The 18,623-nt window shown below is 55.3% G+C and overlaps 1 protein-coding gene across 1 annotated transcript; it reads right to left on the bottom strand.

The window, feature by feature from the left end:
• Nucleotides 1-1,351: 1,351 nt before the first annotated feature.
• Nucleotides 1,352-17,631, bottom strand: Fads3 (fatty acid desaturase 3). The gene is made up of 12 exons (XM_070032161.1): nt 17,142-17,631; nt 8,515-8,625; nt 7,843-8,040; nt 6,209-6,310; nt 5,965-6,087; nt 5,631-5,691; nt 5,226-5,302; nt 4,674-4,771; nt 4,242-4,338; nt 3,991-4,070; nt 3,666-3,791; nt 1,352-1,678 (listed from the first exon to the last, which is right to left on the bottom strand). The coding sequence occupies exons 1-12, from the start codon at nt 17,367-17,369 to the stop codon at nt 1,627-1,629; spliced, it is 1,353 nt and encodes a 450-aa protein (XP_069888262.1). The 5' UTR covers nt 17,370-17,631; the 3' UTR covers nt 1,352-1,626.
• Between the last annotated feature and the right edge of the window lie 992 nt (nt 17,632-18,623).

The raw sequence follows: 18,623 nt of genomic DNA, 5'->3' as shown, positions 1-18,623 counted from the left end.
CTTCCCTCCCTTTTTTCTTCCCTCCCTCTTTCCCTTCCTTTCCTGTTCAACCCAAGTCCTTGACTATGTTAGCCAAGTGCTCTGCCACTGAGCTATATACATTCATCCCTGTTTAAAAGTAATTTTTTTTTTTTTTTGGATCCAGTCATGGGGCCTGAACTCTGGGCCCGGGCGCTGTCCCTAAGCATTTCAGTTCAAGGCTAGCACTCTACCACTTGAGCCATAGTGCCACTTCCAGCTTTTTTTTTTTTTTTTAACTTATGTGGTGCTGAGGAATCAAACCCAGGGCCTCATGCATACAAGGCAAGCGCTCTACCACTGAGCCACCTTCCTAGCCCTTAAAGTAATTTTTTAAAGTTATTTTGGGTAGTTGGGAATGGGCTTAGTGGCAGAGTGCTTGCATATCATGCATGAAGCCCTGGGTTCGATTCCTCAGTACCAAATAAACAGAAAAGGCCAGAACTGGTGCTGTGGCTCAAGTGGTAGAGTGCTAGCCTTGAGTAAAAGAAGCTTGGAGACAATGCCCAGACCCTGAGTTCAGCCCCAGGACTGAAAACAAAATTCGGAACAGCGTCTTGTTAGATTGTACAGGCTGGCTTTAACTTTGTCTTCTGGACACAGTTTTCTGAGTAGCTGGGATTATAGGAGGTGGAGCTGGGGCCTGTGCTCCCCTGGACCGGGCTTAGGGACGCAGTGTGCTAAATCCAGGCTGTCATCCTTTAAGAGCAGACTGAGGCCTTCTGCGCTGGGCTCTGGGCAGTCCCCAGCTTCTGGGACTGGGGCTGTGGCACTCACTGGCACTGAATTCCACCCAGACAAACAAAATGAATTGTGTGACACAGAATTGTCTGATACTGACTGTTTTCCCAAAATACTCAGGCTTGGCCTAGCTGTACCCATTGTCCAGATGAGGAGGCTGAGCCCCGATGAGTTGGCAGTGCTTGCTCTGAGGATGAATCCTCTGATACCAGGGGGCAAAGTGGCTGGGCTTATTCAGTGCATTACTGTCCGGCAAGTACCTGGCCCAGGGTGGGGCTGGGGAACAGGCACCACCAGGCACAGGCTTCACCGCTACTATCCACGTGCTGCCCGCCCCCACCAAGACCTCCTGAGGACCCCATTGCCTGGAGGGCTGTAGGAGGGAGACAGTGCAGGATGGGGTGTGCTTCTCTAGCATTCCATGGGCCCAGAACCCATGTCCCATGACTCACCCCAGGATCCTGAGGAGTAGATGTGCTGGGGAGGAGGCAGCTCAACCCCCCCTCCCCCCCCTCCGCTGCGTACACACAACGCCCCACTAGGGAGGCTGCGGCAGACGCCAGCTTCCAAACACACACATTCGACACCTCTCTATAATATATAGAGTTGATTTTTATATAAAAAATATCAGTTTTCCCCAATCCTTGATCTAGGAAAACATGCTGTACTTCGCAGAAGGGCCTTAAGTACTCTCCCTCCACCCCTGGTCCTGAGGGCGCTGCAAAGCCAAGGCCATCCAGCTGCTGAGGAGGGAAGAGGCAGGACCAGGAGCGAGCGTGGATGGCACTGGAGAGCCTGCCTGGAGTGGCTTGATGGTCCTGGGGCTGGGGCCCTTCCCCCACTTCTCCACCTGGGCAAGTCCTGCCTTCATTGGTGGAGATAGGCATCCAACCAGACATCACCAGACTTCTTCAGGGACCTGGGAGGCGAAGGCAGGGATCAGGACTCTATTGCAAGATACTCACCCATCCCCACTCCCTCATGGGGCCCTGTTCTCATGGGGAGGCAGCTGTGGGGCCAGGGAGAGGGGTCAGGAGAGGATGCCAGGCACTCACTGGTGGGAGTATGAGTTAGACTAGCAGTGAGGGCAGCCAGCCAAGACTCAATGAGTCTTGTGAGCCAATGACATACAGGAAGTGCACAGAATCTGCCCACCAGGAGCCTGGAGTCAGTGCGGGGAGGGAGGACCAGAAATTGTACAAGGAAACCCTGTGCCAGGTGCTTGGATGGAGTGAGCCAAGGCTCTACGGCTCAGAGGATCAGGCTGGGAAAGATCACAAAGGAGAAGCCTGAGTCTGAAATAGCAGGATGGATGGAAGAACACCCGAGCAGAGCTCAGCAGAGGGAGATCTATGTAAGCACTCTTCTCTCCATGTAAACCTGGTAGTCTCCCCTTGGCTGAGTGGTTCTCCCACATCCCAGCCCATGCCTACCTTAGGACCTTTGCAACTTCTGTACCCTTTGCCTGGAATGTTCTGCCAAGTGCCCCAATGATCAGCTTCCTGTCCCTGCTTACACCTGTCACCCTGTTAACAACTAAGTCTCTCCCTGGCCTTCTTTCCCCTCACCTGACCCTACCTAGGCTTTTTTTTTTTCTTTTTTTCCAGTCCTGGGGCTTGAACTCGGGGCCTGAAAACTGTCTTCGAGCTTCTTTTGCGCAAGGCTAGCACTTTACCACTTGAGCCACAGCACCATTTCTGGCTTTTTCTGTTTATATGGTACTGATGATTTGAACCCAGAGCTTCATGCATGCTAGGCACGCACTCTACCTCTAAGCCACATTCCTAGCCCTACCCTAGGCTTTATTGGGGTGTTTTTGTGTGTATGCTGGTCCTCGGCTTTGAACTCTGGGGCTCGGCACTGTCCTTGAGCTTTTGTGCTCAAGACTAGTGCTCTAGCTGGGCACTGGTGGCTCATGCCTGTAATCCTAGCTACTCAGGAGGCTGAGATCTGAGGATCATGGTTCAAAGCCAGCCCAGGCAGGGAAGTTGGTGAAACTCTTATATCCAATAAACCACTAGAAAACCGGAAGTGGCGCTGTGGCTCAAGTGGTAGAGCACTCACCTTGAGCTGAAGACCTGAAGGATAGCGCCCAAGCCCAGAGTTCAAGCCCACAACTGACCAAAAAAATTTTTAAAAAGACTAGTGCTCTATCACTTGAGCCACATCACTTTTGGCTTTTTGTAGTTGGTTGGAGATAAGAGTCTCACGGATTTTCCTGTTCAGGCTGGCTTTGAACCATGATCCTCAGATGTCAGCCTCTTGATTGGCTAGGATTACAGGCATGAGTTATGGGTGTTCAGCTTACCCTAGGTTTTTCTTGCTTTGTCAAAGCAATTCCCACATTTTCAGTACTTTTTTTTTTTAAGTTCCAATAGTCGTGGGGCTTTGGGGTTTTGCTTGAACTCAGGTCCTTGTACTCTCCCTTAGCTTTTTCTGCTAATGGCTGGCACAGTACCAACTTCAGCCACAGCTCCACTTCTGGGTTTCTGCTGGTTAATTGCAGGTCAGAGTCTCACCAACTTTCCTGTCCAGGGTGACTTCATACCATGATCCTCAGCTCTCAGCCCCCTGAGCAGCTAGGATTACAGACGTGAGCCACTAGCACCTGGCTCTTCTTTTCTTTTTCTTCCAAAGCTGCTTGCTGTCTGTTTTCCCCACCTGGAAAGTCAGCTCCAGGGAGGCAGGACCTTTGGCCTGTATTACACACTGATGCATTTGTAAGTGCTCTGTGAATTCTCTGTGTGGATGAGTCATAGGGGAGGGAAGGAAGGCCTGTGCTGATCTAAAAAGGCCTGGAACACCAGTTCTTCGGAAGGCCCCCACAAGGCTCAGAGGCCAGCTGCCTGGGGGGGGGGGGGGGAGGGTGCTGACTAGGGCAAAGTAGAGCCTGGATGCAGCCTTACCTGATGATGTCCACCAGGGCGGTGAAGAAGGGCTTCACCTCATAATGCAGGCCATGCTTGGCACATAGCGACTTGATCAGCGGGGCCACTTTGTGGTAGTTGTGCCTTGGCATGGTAGGGAAGAGGCTGGGGAGAGGGTGGTATGTCAGGAATAGCTGACACCTGCAGTAGAGGGCCGTACCCTCTCTTCACCTCCAGGACCCCCCTTCCTACCTCTCCCAGAGTCCCTGGGCAGTGTAGGACTTTGCCTTGGCTTTCTGGGGAAAGCTGGAGAGGGGGATGCTGGGACAGCCCCTACCCATCAGGTCCCCTGGGTCACACTCACTGGTGCTCAATCTGGTAGTTGAGGTGCCCGCTGAACCAGTCAAGGAAGAGCGACGGCTCCACATTGCAGGTGGCTGCCAGCTGCGAGGAGCAAGCAGGGCATCGATGAGGGAGGCTGGCTCTGATCCGGACCCCAACCATCCCTCCCACACATGGCAGCCCCACCAGGGCCCACCCAGCCCTGCCCCGCTAGCTCTGAGCTAGGAGCCCTCCACCCAGCACAGCGCCCACCCAGCCCTGGCTGCTGCCCACCTGAGAGCTGGCCCAGTCCTGGTGCTTCTCATGGCCGATCTCCTTGGGGATGTGGTTCATCTGTGTGATCCACACGAACCAGTGGCTTTCCAGGACCCTAAGGGGAGGCTCAGGTACTGCCCCACACCCAGCTCACACTGACCCCCTGAGTGGACACTCCAGTGTGGCTATCTCAGACCTGAGCCCCAGCGCCCTGATCTGTAAACCAGGACTCTGCAAGTCTCCCTGCCTGGTGTTGGCAAAAACTGAACAGATTGTCCCCCAGGAGTCTGAAGGCGGAGTAACCCTGCTTCAGAGAGGTCACCTGCCCATCCCCTGGGCCCGATTTCCCCTTAGCCACACAGAAAAGCGACATTGGTGCCCACTCTGAGAGGGCAAATAGAGGCTCCTGGGTGACCTACACACTCCCTGCCATTCCACATCTGGCCATACCTGACAGCCACATAGAGAAGCAACGCCCCAGGGACACCGTAGAAAGGGACGTAGGACAAGAAGAAACGAGAGTAGAAGCTGGTGGCCCAGAGCAAGTCCTGCGAGGAGGGTAGAGGAAATGCTGAGTGGCCTCCAGGTGGCTGGAGTGGGGGGGGGGGGGGGGAGACTGAGAGGATCTAGGGCCACCCAGTCTTCTGTTTTCATTTGTCTCAGGGCCCTGGCCAGGCCACTGGCTCTCCCTAGGCTTCCGGTTTTTTTTCCAGCTGGATAAATGGACAAGGTCCCAGACACATTAGCTCAGAGCGGACCATGAAGGGTGCATTGGAGTAGCCCCAACCAGGGTCTCAGATACCTGGCACAGTCAGTGTCTCAATGATTCCTTATGGAGTCACCACCTCCCAGAGACCCATGCTCCACCCCCGTGTCCCACATACAGCCGCATGCACCCTTGCACCCACCCTTACCCCCATGGCGTACACAGGGGCACCTATTTGCATTCATGGAGGGACAAAGCTGTCCCTGTGGCCCCGCCCACAGCCACATGTCACTCACCGTCCACTGCATGCACACCAGCATATATGCCAGGTTTTCCACTTCAAAGTTCACCAGGGTGAGCAGTGGGGGTCCAACTGTAAGAAGGAGCGGGAGCACAGGAGCGGGGCTGGGGTGCCAAGGCAGGGTGTGCATGGAGCGGAAGAGGCTTCTGTTCCTCCAGGAGTGCGCATCACTACTGATACTGGGCCTGGGCCAAGCCCTCATCACCCGCAAGGCCGGCTCTTGTCCCACCATGTCCTGCACCGCCCGCCCTCCCCCTCTCCCCCCTCCCCGCCCCCACTCCTGGGGGAAACCTCACAGTGCCAGAGGTGGCTGAGGTCCCTCAGGACCATGGGGAGGGCGGTAGAGGCTCAGGTGTGGCCCCTCCAGGCCCCTACCCCAGGAGGACTGGCAGGCACTCACTCAGGAAGAAGTACAGGTGCTGGTGGTTGTAGGGTAGGTATCTGCGTTTCTTCTTGCCGTACTGTGGAGACAGGCGGTGGGCTAGGGGAGAACAGCTCTCCAGGCCAAGTTCAAGGGGCTGATGAGGCCAAGGTCAAAGGCAACTCTAGATTCTAGCAACCAGGCCCTGGCTAAGGAGATGGGGAGAAAGCACACTGGGCCAGGGGTTGGAGCTAGAGCTAGAGTGGGAACTAAGCCTGGGGACCAGATGGGCAGGTAGCTTGGCCGCTGCCATGTCCTCTGAGGTGCTGGCCTGGCCTGGGGGGTCGGGGGGCCTGTGCCCTTCCCTACCCACCTCCACAGATGACTCCCCCACAAGGAAGACGGGCGCCAGGGTCACATCTGGGTCTTTGTTCAAGATGTTGGGCTTGGCGTGGTGCTGGAAGTGACGGAAATTCCACCAGTGCGCAGAGAAGCCCTGTGGGGAGGTGGAGGCTCAAGCCGTGCACCCACACTGGGTGCCCCCACACTTGGACAGACCCAGCCCAGTGCCCCAGCTAAGCCCCTGGCTGCCCACCCACCCATCTACCTCTGCTCACCTTCAGCTGCCCCATCACAAACTGCTGGGCCACCTGGTTCCAGCGGGACTTCCTAAAGATGGAGGCGTGGCCCAAGTCGTGCTGTAGACACCAGCTCTGGGCCTGGAGAGAGGGGTGGGTCAGGAGCTGGTGAAGGGAGCCCAGGCAGGGAGGGCAAAGTGCTCCAGGCTCTCTCCAGATCCTTGGGTCTACCCACTGCTAATGCCCCACTCCAAGTCCCAGCGGATAGTGCTTCGTTTTACAGATCAGGGCAGGTGAGTCAGTGAGGGAGGAAATCTCAAGTGCTGGGACATATATACCCCAAAGCCAAGCACATCTCCAATCTTCCCTAGGTTTCCTAACTCCTGCATCCTTTCCTCCCTCAAGACAATCTCTTCCTCAGGGTATGTCATGGAAACCACAGCCTCTCTTTCCCAAGACCCAGCCAAAGGCCGAAAAATCTTGACTCTAATTTTCTCATTTGTCTTGGAGCTGGCCATAAATCCTCACACCTCTCCTACATGATAGCAGATACTAAGACCCTCCCCCACATAACTGGGAGGAACAAACAGAAGAATCTGGACAGACCTCACTAGGTTTCCTGTCTAGTCATTATTTCTGGCCCTTTTCGTGTCATCATATTTATATTATGGTGGCTTCATGAACCTAAGTATAAAAATGAATAGGTTGGGCTGGGAATGTGGCTTAGTGTTCAAGCACCAGGAGGGGCAAAAATAAACAAACAAACAAAGAAATAAATAAATAAGGACAGGTCAAACCAGGCGCTGGTGGCTCACATCTGTAATCCTTGCTACTCAGGAACTAAGATCTGAGATCGAGGTTCCAAACCAGCCCAGGCAGGAAAGTCCATGAGACCCTTATCTCCAAGAAACTACCCCCTCCCCCAAAAAAGGTGGAGTGGTGCTGTGGCTCAAATGGTAGAGCACTAGCCTTGAGCAAAAGAGCTCAGAGATAGCACCCAGGCCCTGAGTTCAAACTCTACAACAAAAAAATAGATAGATGAAGGGCTGGGAATGTGGCTTAGTGGTAGAGTGCTTGCCTAGCATGCATGAAGCCCTGGATTTGATTCCTCAGTACCACATACACAGAAGAAGCTAGACGAGGCACTGTGGCTCAAGTGGTAGAGTACTAGCCTTGAGCAAAAGAAGCTCGGGGACTGTCTAGGCACTGTGTTTAAGCCCCCAGGACTTGAAAAAATAGGGGAGGGGGAGAAGGGGAGTGAGAGAGAGAGAGAGAGAAAGAGAGATTGATTACTGGATCTTTGGATCTTCAATCTGCAGGTGCCTGTGTCCCATAAAACTATGGTAGAATAAACTATGATGCCATGCTTTCCTCTGAGAACCTGTCATCTGTCATTGGGATGGGCTGGGACCTTTCTTCCCTTACACAAGTTTGACATGGAGCTGTGACCTTCTGCTGTGACTTCCCCAACCTGTGCTTGCTCAAAGCTTATTAAATAAGGAAGAAACTTCCATAGCTCCATCAGAATCCACTGTGACCCACAGGGATACCTTTGGGGCCATCTGGTTGTTCTCTTATTTATTCATTCATTCATTCATTCATTCATTCAGCAGATATTTTTCCAGTGCCCACATGTACTGGCCCTGTTGTGTGTTGCTTGGTCCCAGAGTCACCTGGGAGAGAGCCAGGATGAGAGCAGCAAAGGTGCTAGACACCCAGCCAGGGCCCAGGAGGTAGATGAGAAGCCAGGCCAGCACTTCCATGGCCAAGATGTGGCCCAGCAGGAGAGCGAAGAAGACAGGATCGGCCTCAAAGAGTTTCATGTCCTCAGCTGCCTGGCGCAGAGTTCGGAAGTCCTTGATCAGCTGGGTCTATCACAGGAGAGTGGCCAGTCAGCAGAGGAAGCGAGGCCTCTTGTTGTCCCCAGAAGCCTCCCACAGTTCCCCAGAACCCCAGCTACTCCTTCCAGGGCCCAATGTCAGGCCCAAGAATTGTGGACAGGATGTGACAGGTGTAGGAATGAGAGTCTACAACTAGGGTTGAGCTGGGTGACTAGCTGATGGCCAAATCTCTGATGACTAAAAGGCACAGTGTGATAAACAGAGCCAGAGCCAGCTCACCAAACATCCTCAGGGCAGATAGGGCTCCTGGATTCAGAGGAGGGTAGGGGGCTGCCTAGAGACCCCAAGCTAGATCTGGGGCTCCCCCTCCCACAAGGCATGATGGCTACAGCTGGGGCTGGCAGACCAGTCTTGGCTCTGCTTCCCCTGGTGTGTGTGTGGGATTCAGATGGATCTGCTACTGCTAGTGGGCAAGGCCCCCCAACCCCTCCTGTACCCCCTCACATTCTGAGGTCCATCCTGGCTGGGCTCCTCTGGGGCCAGTTCTCCAATCAGCAGGGGCTTCAGGAACTTGCGCACAAAATGAAGATCTTGATGGAAGGCATGGAAGGCATCCTGAAGGAGAGTGGACAGTTAGGTGGACAGACAGACAGACAGCTGGAGTTGCACTTGCAAGCAACCAGCAGAGACAGGGCAAGAAGGGCCGTTGATGGATGGACAAAGCAGACAGAAAGATGAACAGGACATCAGCTGTTTGAGTCTGGTGCTGGCGGCTATGCCTGTAATCCTAAGCTACTAAAGAGGTTGGGATCTGAGAATCACATTTCAAAGGCACCCCCACCCCTACCCCACCAGAAGTGAAGTCTGTGAGACTCTTATCTCCAATCAATCAGCCAACCAAGAAATGGAAGTGGAAGTGTAGCTCAGTTGGTAAAGTGCCAGCCTTGAGTGGAAAAGCTAAGCGAGCATACAAGGTCTGGAGTTCAAGTCTCGTGCTGGTGTGCATGCATGTGTGCGTGTGTGCATGCATGCGTGCGTGTGTGCATGTGTGTGTGTGTGTGTGTGTGTGTGTGTGTGTCATAGGGCTGGAGGGTAGGTGCAAGGCAAGAGAAAGAAGATAAAGGAAAGGGGGTGGGAAGACACAAGAGGTAAGGAGAAAGATCAGGAGCCAGGAGAGAGCAGCAAGTAGTGAGAGGCCACTTGAACTTCACCTCAGGGCTCAGCCATCCTGATTTCTGCCTGAGGTGGTTTGGGTACTAGGCACCGCTTTATTCTCACATGACAATGAATTGGGCCCATTAATTGTTCCCCATTTTTATTGTTGCCATCAATTTCAGAGGTTCCCCCTTCTGAATAGGTGAACACAGCAGGACTGTAGAAACAGGCTGGGCGGTGACCTCCTGTCCTGTCCCATGGGTCTGGGAAAGGTCACTGAGGGGTTTCTGGCTGCGAGAGGAAATGTCTTTGAAGAAGGCTGGTGAAGGCCAGGAGCCCCTATTGTTCTCTCCTGAGGAGCCTAGCAGCTTGTTTAAAAGTGACATTGCTCTGGTGACATGGCTCTGGTGGCTCATGCTGTAATCCTAGCTAGTCAGGAGGCTGAGATCTGAGGATTGTGGTTTGAAGCCACAAGTAACTACTCAGAAAACGCTGGATGTGAAGCTGTGGCTCAAATGGTAAGGCATTAGCCTTGAGCAAAAGAAGCTCTCAGGGATCGCACCCAAGCCCTGAGTTCAAGTTCCAGGACCGGCACACACACAAAGTGACATGGCTTATCCAAGGACTATGCTACCGCAGTCAGTTCCCAGACCCCTGCTCTAGGCTATCTGCTAGATCCTAGGACTATGGGTTCTTCTCGTCCATTTTTATTTTCTTATTTTCTGCCAGTATTGGAACTTGAACTCAGGGCCTAGGTGCTGTCCCTTAGCTTTTTCACTCAAGATGAGTACTCTACCACTTAAGCTACAACTACTTCCAGCTTTCTGGTGATGAGTTTCACGGACTTTCCTTCCCCTCGTCTGGCTTTGAATCTTAATCCTCAGATTTTAGCCTCCTGAGTAGCTGAGATTACCAGCATGAGCCACAAACACCCCGCTTTATTGCCTATTAAAGACAGACTAAAATAGGCCGTGACGGCAGTCCTGTGGTCTCTGCATGGTCCTGGGTGAAGGGAGCACTGGGGCATGGCCCTAGGCCACTATTTAGAAATCATTCCTGCCGGGGCACCCACCTAGAGCCCTCTTTCCCAATACTTCTTTACTTCCTGGCCTAGGGCAGTCCAGGGACTGGTAGATGGGGCTGGAAGTTGCAGCTTCTAGAATAATCCAGGCCAATGTGGGTCTCAATAGAGGCAAACTTGGAAATGAACATTGAAGGAGAAGAAAAGAAGGGATGAGGGGAGCCAGGGCCCAAGGAAGCTCCTCAGGAGCTGGGGTTGGTTAGGGAAAGGAGCCACAAGGGAAGTCTAGTCTTGGGGACTCTGCTGACCTAATCACCAGCTTCCATTTCCTGGGGAAACCAAGTCAGAGAGTTCAGAGCCCTGCTCGCTCTAGGCTGTTTAGCATTAACTTATTTTTTCTTCTTTTGTACCAGGGCTTGAGCTCAGAGCCTGGATGCTGTCTCTCAAGGCTGGCGTTCGACCATTTGAGCTACAACTCCACTTCCAGCTTTTTGATGGCTAACTGGTGATAAGGAGTCTCACAGGCTTCCCTGCCCGGGCTTGGTTTCAAACTTCGATGCTCAGATCTCAGCCTCTTGAGTTAGCTGGGATTACAGGCGGGAGCCACCGTTGGGATGATAAACTATCTCAATGAATAATTTTCTGGTATCCTATTCAGTGGCATTAATTTTTTTTTTGGGGGGGGGTCCGGTCGTGGGGCCTGAACTCTGGGCCTGGGCGCTGTCCCTCAGCTCTTCAGCTCAAGGCTAGCGCTCTACCACTGGAGCCACAGCGCCACTTCCAGCTTTTCTTATGTGGTGCTGAGGAATCGAACCTGGGCCTGGAGCATGCAAGGCAAGTGCTCTACCACTGAGCCGAACCTTCCCGGCCCAGCATTAAATAATTTCATGTGGTTGAGCATTCATTGCTCCTACTGATTTCCAGAAGTTTCTCAGCTGAAACCCTATAGTCCCTGTGCTGTGCCCTCCCCCCCCTCAGCCCCTGGCACCGGCCACTCCACTCTCTCCACACTCCGGGAACCGCATTTAAGTGGCTCATACGATGTTTTTGTGACCGGTTCATTTCACTTAGCCTCGTGTCCTGCGGGCCCTTCTGTAGTGTAGCCTGTGCCAGAAGTGCCTTTCTTTTAAGGCTGAGTGCTCGTGAAAGGTGTGCTACACAGAACCCAGTGCACACTGAGCCACAGGAAGGCAGGCAGGCAGACACACACACACACACACACACACACACACACACACACGATCTAGACTTAGGACATAATCTTGCACACACACAGGTACATGATACAGGTCTAACATTTCCTCCCATCCAGCTTTTCCCTCTCTTGTCGCCTGTGTCTGTTTGGGGATCTGAGAAACGGAGGCACCAGGACGGAGGACAGCCCTGCCTCCTCTCCCCAGTGCTGATTCATGCACTAGCCCAGAGGAGGACACAGAGCAAGGCCCACCCAAGCGCCTTTCCAGTTGAGTCTGTCTCTTACAAAGAAAGATGTGAGCCCTCCCTCCCTCCCTCCCTCCACCCGCCCACCTCCCCGCCTGGCCTTGGAAGACCGGCCAGAAATGTTCAGGAATGCGGTCAGGACTCTAGTTAGTGGTAAGGGGCAGGCAGGAGGCAACAGGCTGGGGCTGTCCAACAGTCCTGGGGCTGAGGGGGCACTGTGAATGGAGCCGGGGTTCTCATGCTGGCAAGGAGCATTGGTAAAGTAGGTTCCTGGACACTGAGTTCAGACTGAGCGGGATATTCCTGGCTAGGGTCATGTGACCAGTCCTCCCTTGACCTCTGCTTAAGGTCTTTAAGAAGAAAGTGAGAGGAAGTGGCAGTGTGGCTCAAAGTGATAGAGTGCTAGCTAGCCTGGAGCAAAAGAGCTCAGGTACAGCGCCCACACCCTGAGTTCAAGCCCTATGACTGGCAAAAAAAGAAAAGAAGTGGACCCATTTGCTAGTGAGAATGGGGGCCTCACCTGTCCAGGTCCCAGAGTTTGTCATGTCAGAATTGGGCTTCACCCGCCATTCAAACTCTGTCAGAAGATAGCTACAGTCTTTGCAGGGATCTCGGTCCCTGCAAACCTCCAAGTGGCTGGGCTGGCCATCACAGCCCCTGCTTCTCACTAAGTAGCTGCTGGCTAGCGCAGAGGGGGAGGGGGACCTGCCGGGGAGGGGGGAGAGAGAGGGACACACTGGAATCAGCCTGCCTGCCCCGGCTGGAACCTGAGCGGCCACTTAGGAGCCAAGGAGCCCCAGACAATGCCACTCCTGCTCCATCTACTCCGCATTTCCTCATCAGTGAAATGGAGGCCACTAATGGCCATCTTGCAGACTGCTGGGAAGCCTGAGTCACAGAGGTAAAGCGCTTAGAAGGGGCCTTAGAGGCCAGCAAGTGCCCCATAGCCAAGATCTCATCTGAGTCCCACGGCCCGGATGTGACCCCAGAAGTCAGTGGCTGCAGATCTGTCAGTCAAGTCCAGGCTCAGGAGGGACAGGCAGGGGGAGCAGCCGTCGTCTACCCCAAATATGGAGGAGGAGGCGGGGAGGGAGTTCTGGTCACTGGCCAAAAAATGATGAGTGTTCTTGATGAGCCAGGAAGGACCTGGAATGGGCCACAAAGGACCTGCTGAGGCCCAGGTGGTGTGTTCTTTGCTACTTCCCGGCACCTTTGCTAGGGAGAGGTGGGCACTGGGTTTCCAAGGAAACCCCCAGCAAATCCCCTCCTCTCTGCTCTTCCCAGGTTGGAGTATAAAGCAAGGAACCCAGGCCCTGCATGTAAATGTGCCTTGCCATTTCCCTCCCTGTGATCCCTTCCGGGAGGCGGGGGGGGGGGGGGGGGGGGGAGAATAGGGATGTAAAAAGTTGCCCTTTTTACAGAGGGGAGACCCAAGGGGGGAAACCAAGGCACACGCTGAACAGGGCCCATCCAATCCCAGCCTTAGTAACAGAGCCCAGCTTACAGGCAGATGCCCCGAAGGAAGCCGCCCTTGGCCCCAGCATCCCCGGGGGCCAAATGAAGGGTGAGCTTCACCAAAGCAGCCAGGCACTCCGGCATTCTTGTCCTCACCTCACCACTGGAGCCTGGACTGCTTTATCAGAAACTTGTGGCAGCCGGGACACCCTGGGGGAAGAATGGGAACAGCTGTCCCCTACGCTGAGGTCACCAGCATTCCCACCTCTGCAGACTGCATTCCTGCCAGCGCCAGACAAGCCCAACTCCTCCCCTGGAGAAGCCTACTAGGGGAAAAGAGCCAGGCTAGATGGCAGCATGAGGCGGGTGGGAGGGGAATAAGGTTGCTAAAGGCCCACAGTGGGCCGAAGGCCACCAATGTGACAGGTAGAAACAGGTCACGGGGTCCAGATGTGCTCTCACGTGGCCTCAGATCTGCCCTGTCCCTCCTCAGCTTTCATCCAGACACAAATCTCACTTTCCAAGCCCCCCCCCCCCGATGCAGGTCCCATCCTATCAGGGTCCCAAGAAAGGCAGGTCTCATTACATTATTCTTTTTGGCCTTCATTTCCTCATCTGCAAAATAGGCCAACAATAACTAGCACAGCATCTGAAATCGAAGACTAATCTGACACCATGGCATGGCCTGGGATGGTGGTACTGACTGAACACCTCCATCCTGGGACCGGCAGGAAGCTCCCTGGGTGGGTGGCTCAGGGGTCTGTTGGATCCTGGATCCTCCCACAACTCTTGGTGCCTCAGCCCAAAGGACATGGCAGAGTGCTGGGAAAATCCTCCCCCTCTCTATGGTCTTGGTTGCCCATGACAACCCAGTCATTGAGGATGACAGCACTCTGATCTGTACTGATAGGGAATGGTGTCCTTGTGTTCACAGCATCTCTTAATCTTCTTTCTTGGCCATGCTCACACTTTGAGGACCAGGAGAATGGCGCCTTATGCATGGTCTCCCCAAAGGGAAAACAGGCTACTACCATCCCTGCTCTTCTCCTGGGAAGCTCTCTACCTTTGCCCTCTCCATTAGGGATCTCCTCCTCTGTGTGTGTATGTGTGTCTGGCTTTTTGGACTTTCCTGCGTGGGCTGGCTTTGAACCACGATCCTCAGTTCTCAGTCTCCTGAGATTACAGGTGTGAGCCACAGATGTCCAGCTACCTTGAGAATTGAAAGATTAGCAATAACAAGTACTGAATTTAGAGTCAAGCACATAGAAGATGCTCAGTGTGTGGCCCTTATATATATTTAGGCCAGCAGTGGCTAGGCCTTTCTCCTGGCTGGCTGGTCCTGTTAGTCTCAGGATCTTACACAAACCTGGCCTAAGGCCCAGAGTGCTCTCCCCAGGGCACTGGGTTTTGTATCCCAGGATGGTCACAGATTGACTTCATGGCACAGGAACTCAGAGCGTTTCCTGGCAGGAAGGCTTCTGTTGCCTGGACATAAGAACAGCTGGTGAGAGGGGGCTGAGTGCCCTCCCCCACACACCTGAATTCCAGGGCCTGGGATGAGGTGCTTGGCATCTGAGCTTGATCATACAGAGTGTCTGGCTAGTCTAGTTCCTAGTATGCCTGTGAGGCCGTAATGAATGAAGCCAGGGGGTGTTATATACCCAGCCACCTCCCTGTCCCTGTGGCTTGAGCAGACCAGGTATTTCTGGCTATGCCAGCCCAGTGTTTGGAGCCTTGAAGAAGCTAAGCAGTCCTTCTTATTACACTGGGTTAGGGCCAGACAAGGTGGCCCAGTGCACTGCATAGATGCACTCATACTGAGAGGCTAGCCACATTTACTACACATCGACAACATGGCCGGCCTAGGGCCACATAATTAGATATGTTCCTGCCAACGAGGCCAGCTTGCCATTTGGCCCCTGCTCTCCCCACGTGACGGATGAGGAAACTCAGGCTTGTCCAAGGAGTGGCATGCCTGCTTACGGCCATGTAGAGCCTGCAGTGGGAGAGCTAGGATCCAGCCCCAGAGAACAGATTTTTTTTTAATAATTAATTTATTTTATTGTTATCAGAGCGGTGGTGTACACAGGGATTACAATTACATGAGTCAGGTAATGAGTACATTTCCTTTCATCCAGTATCTTCTGTCCCTCGCTCTTTCCCAGCCTCCCTCCTGTCTCCACCCATAAGAGTTGTGTAGTTCACTTTCATCAATGTCCAGTGAGCTCCACTGCCGCTCTTTTTCACCGGTTTTCCCTCAAGTTCTGTGCCCTCCCCCCATTCTCCTGACATGAATACGTCATACATAAAGAAGGCAAAAAAATCATCAAAAAATAAAAAAACGTTTAAAAAGGTCATACGTGTGTGCGTGCATGTGTCTCTGTGTGTGTGTGTGTGTGTGTAAATTCCAAGATATGGAAGAAAACAAGAGATCTCTCTCTTGCTTTTCATTTTCTAATGGGGCTCACTGACAGTGGATCAAAGACAATCAAAAGCTAAATATAAAGTTGAGAATGCCACGTGGGAGCCCCCTGCTCCCCAAGCAGGAAAAGTGATGGATAAATACAGTCTGAAGTCTCCCCGGGCCTGCGCCCCCCTTCTGTCCTATGCCAGGGTGATCTCCCCTAAAACCTTCACAGAGCAACTAGGGCTCAGGGTGAGGAGATGCCATATTGAATGCCTGCCATACCCCAGTAGAACCACACACACACACACACACACACACACACACACTCAAATGCATATGGACACACACTCCCGACTCCACACGCTGCTGAGTTCAAGAACCTTCTCACCCAGTCCCTCAACAACCTGGGAGGAAGGGAGAAGAGAGAGGGAGGCTGAAGTCCTAGGGTGGAGCAGTCTGCTCACCTGCCAAAGCTCCCCTGAGACTCATTCTCTCGGGTCTCAAAGCCATAGGGTGATTGACCTAGAACTGAGGACCTTGAGCTCTCCTTTTAACCTTTTCCCTGCCTCAAGGCTGGTACTCTACCACTTGAGCCACACTTCTAGCTTTTTCTGCTGGTTAGGTGGAGATACAAGAGTCTCTTGGATTTGTCTGCCCAGGCTGGCTTTGAAACAGGATCCTCAGATCTCAGCCTGCCTCCTGTATACTTAAGATTACAGGGTGTGTGTGTGTGTGTGTGTGTGTGTGTGTGTGTGTGTGTGTGTGTGTGTGTGTGTGTGTGTGTGTGTGTGTGTGTGTGTGTGTGTGTGTGTGTGTGTGTGTGTAATGGTTTATCAGAATTCTTGCTGGTCAAGGATGGAGCAGGGCAGCCTCAACCCCTGTTGTCCAAATAGGGGCCTGAGGAAAAGGGAGGCTGCTAAATCTGCTATTGATAGACCCCCTCCACGGGGGAAGGGGAGAGGGGGAGGGGAGGGGGAGGGGAGGGGAGGGGGAGGGGGAGGGGGAAGAGAGGGGGAGGGGAGGGGGGCGCTCCAGCCGGCTGGTCCAGCGCTGAGCCGGGCCACACCCCTTCTGGTCTATGACTAGAGCTGGGAATGGGAAGCCAGGGTCCCCAGGGGACCGTCCTGCTCCTGGGGTGACTGTCCTTCCTGAGGAGGCCCACCCAGCCTGGCTGGCAAAATCTTCCCACGTGGAGCTGCCAGCCCAGCAGAGGTGAGTCACTGGCCCTGAGAGCAGTTGGTGGGGGGCAGATGTGGGGGAGGGACAGAGGTTAAAAGCCACAGACCTCCAGGCCCTGCCAGCTCCCAGCCTCTCCGGGTTGGCACAGCCCTTGCCTCGGCTCTGGGGACCCCCATGGCCAGCTCCCAGCACCAGGCGCGATGCCTGCCTTGCTGGAGGCGGGCGGGGGGGGGGGGACACCCGGAGCTCCAGGGAAGGCCCCACCTAGGGCAGGCCGCGGCACGCCCACCTCGGACGGCCCCCTCCCCACCGACCCCCCCCCCACTCCATCCCAACACAGAGGTCAAAGGTCAGCCAGGGCAGGAAGGATGCTAAGGCCCCCCGAGGTAGAAGCGGCGGCGATGCTCGGGGCCCCGCACCCGCCGCCGCCGGCGGATCTTCGCCCCCGGCCCCGGCCCCGGCCCCGCGCCTTACCGTGGCGTCCTCCGCGCCGTGGTGGCCGATGAGGCGGCTGCCCCCCGGGTGGCGCTGCGCCCAGCGGCTGATGTCGTAGACGCGGCGCTCGATGACCAGCCACTTGTCGCCGGGCAGGTGGTGCGGGCGGATCTGCTCCCAGCGGAGGGCGGGCAGCGGCGCCGCGCGCGGCGGGGGCTCCTCCCGGGGCCGCGAGCCTCCCCCGCCGGGCTCCCCGACGCCGCTCATGGCTGCGTCCTCGGGGGTCGGGGCGTGGGGAGCGGGGCGCGGGGAGGGGATGCTGCCGCGTGCCGCGTCCGCGCCGCGGGCGGAGGAGGAGGGGGCGGCGGGGAGGGAGGTCGCCTTCCCCGGGGACTCGCGCCGCCGCCTTCGCCTTCGCCTTCGCCTTCGCCTTCGCCGCCGCCGCCCCTGCCGGCCCCGGCCAGCCCCGCCCCGCCGCCGCGGCCGCCGTACGAGCGAGCGAGCGTGCGCCTGCCCGGCTCCGGCGCCGGCAACTTTTCCCTTTCTTATACCCACCCGCGCTGACAGCGCCCGCCGCGCCCCGCCGCGCCCGCCCCGCGCCCCGGCCCCGCGCCCGCGCCGATCCCCATTGGCTGCCCGGGGAGGGCGGGGCCGCCGGCGGCGCTGGCTCCTCCGCGCGCGGCCGCGGCCACCGCGTCCGGCCCGGCTCCGGCCGCCGCACCGCCCCCTCCCCGGGGCTCCCCGGCGGCGCCTGGGGGAACCCCTCCCTCCCTCCATCACCCCCCCCCCAGCCCCGGCCCGCGCACCTCGGGCCCCGGGATGCCGTTCCACACGCCCCTTCCTGGAACTCTCTAAGTCTGGACGGCCACAGACATAGGGGGACATTATTTAGGGGGTGACTGTAAACAGGTTTCAAACAAAGGGCTCCCCAACATCTCCCGAGCCAGCGCTGGCCGGTGGCTGGCTTGTCGCCGCCTCTCATCCTCCCCCCCCCCATCCTCCCTCTCTACTCAATCCCTCCCTTTTTGGTGGTAGGACTGGGACTTGAACTCTGGGCCTCCCCACCCCTCCCCGCTCCGGTCCAGGCTGGCATCCTACTGTTTGTGCCACACATTCACTTCCCTCGTTTGTCTTGGCCGCGTAAATGGGAGATGGGAGTCTTTGGGTGGGCTGGCTTCCAGCCCCATCCCAAGTCCCTAGCATTACAGGCTGAGTCCGCTTCTGAGTGTGGACAGACTCCCACATGGTTGGGTTTCGGTGACATAGGTGCCTGGTGCTAACGGTGAAGCAGTCACACCTATTAAGAATCACATTGTGTTCCCGGGCAGGACTTGTCAAACTTGAGCACCCATTGCAACCGCCTTCAGGGCTGGTTATTAACATACAGCAGCTGCCACACTTAATTCAAGAGGTCAGGTTGGGAGCAGAGGCCTATTTCTAGCAAGTTCCCAGGTGATGCTAACCAGTTTGTGGGGAGAAAACGATTCCGAGAATCTGAAGCACATTTCCCTGATAGGTATA

Source organism: Dipodomys merriami, unplaced genomic scaffold, assembly GCF_024711535.1.
Source record: "Dipodomys merriami isolate MVZ:Mamm:240054 unplaced genomic scaffold, mDipMer1.0.p SCAF_21, whole genome shotgun sequence".
Lineage (NCBI taxonomy): Eukaryota > Metazoa > Chordata > Mammalia > Rodentia > Heteromyidae > Dipodomys > Dipodomys merriami.
The sequence above is the reverse complement of the archived record's forward strand: the minus strand, read 5'-3'. Positions and strand labels throughout refer to the sequence as shown.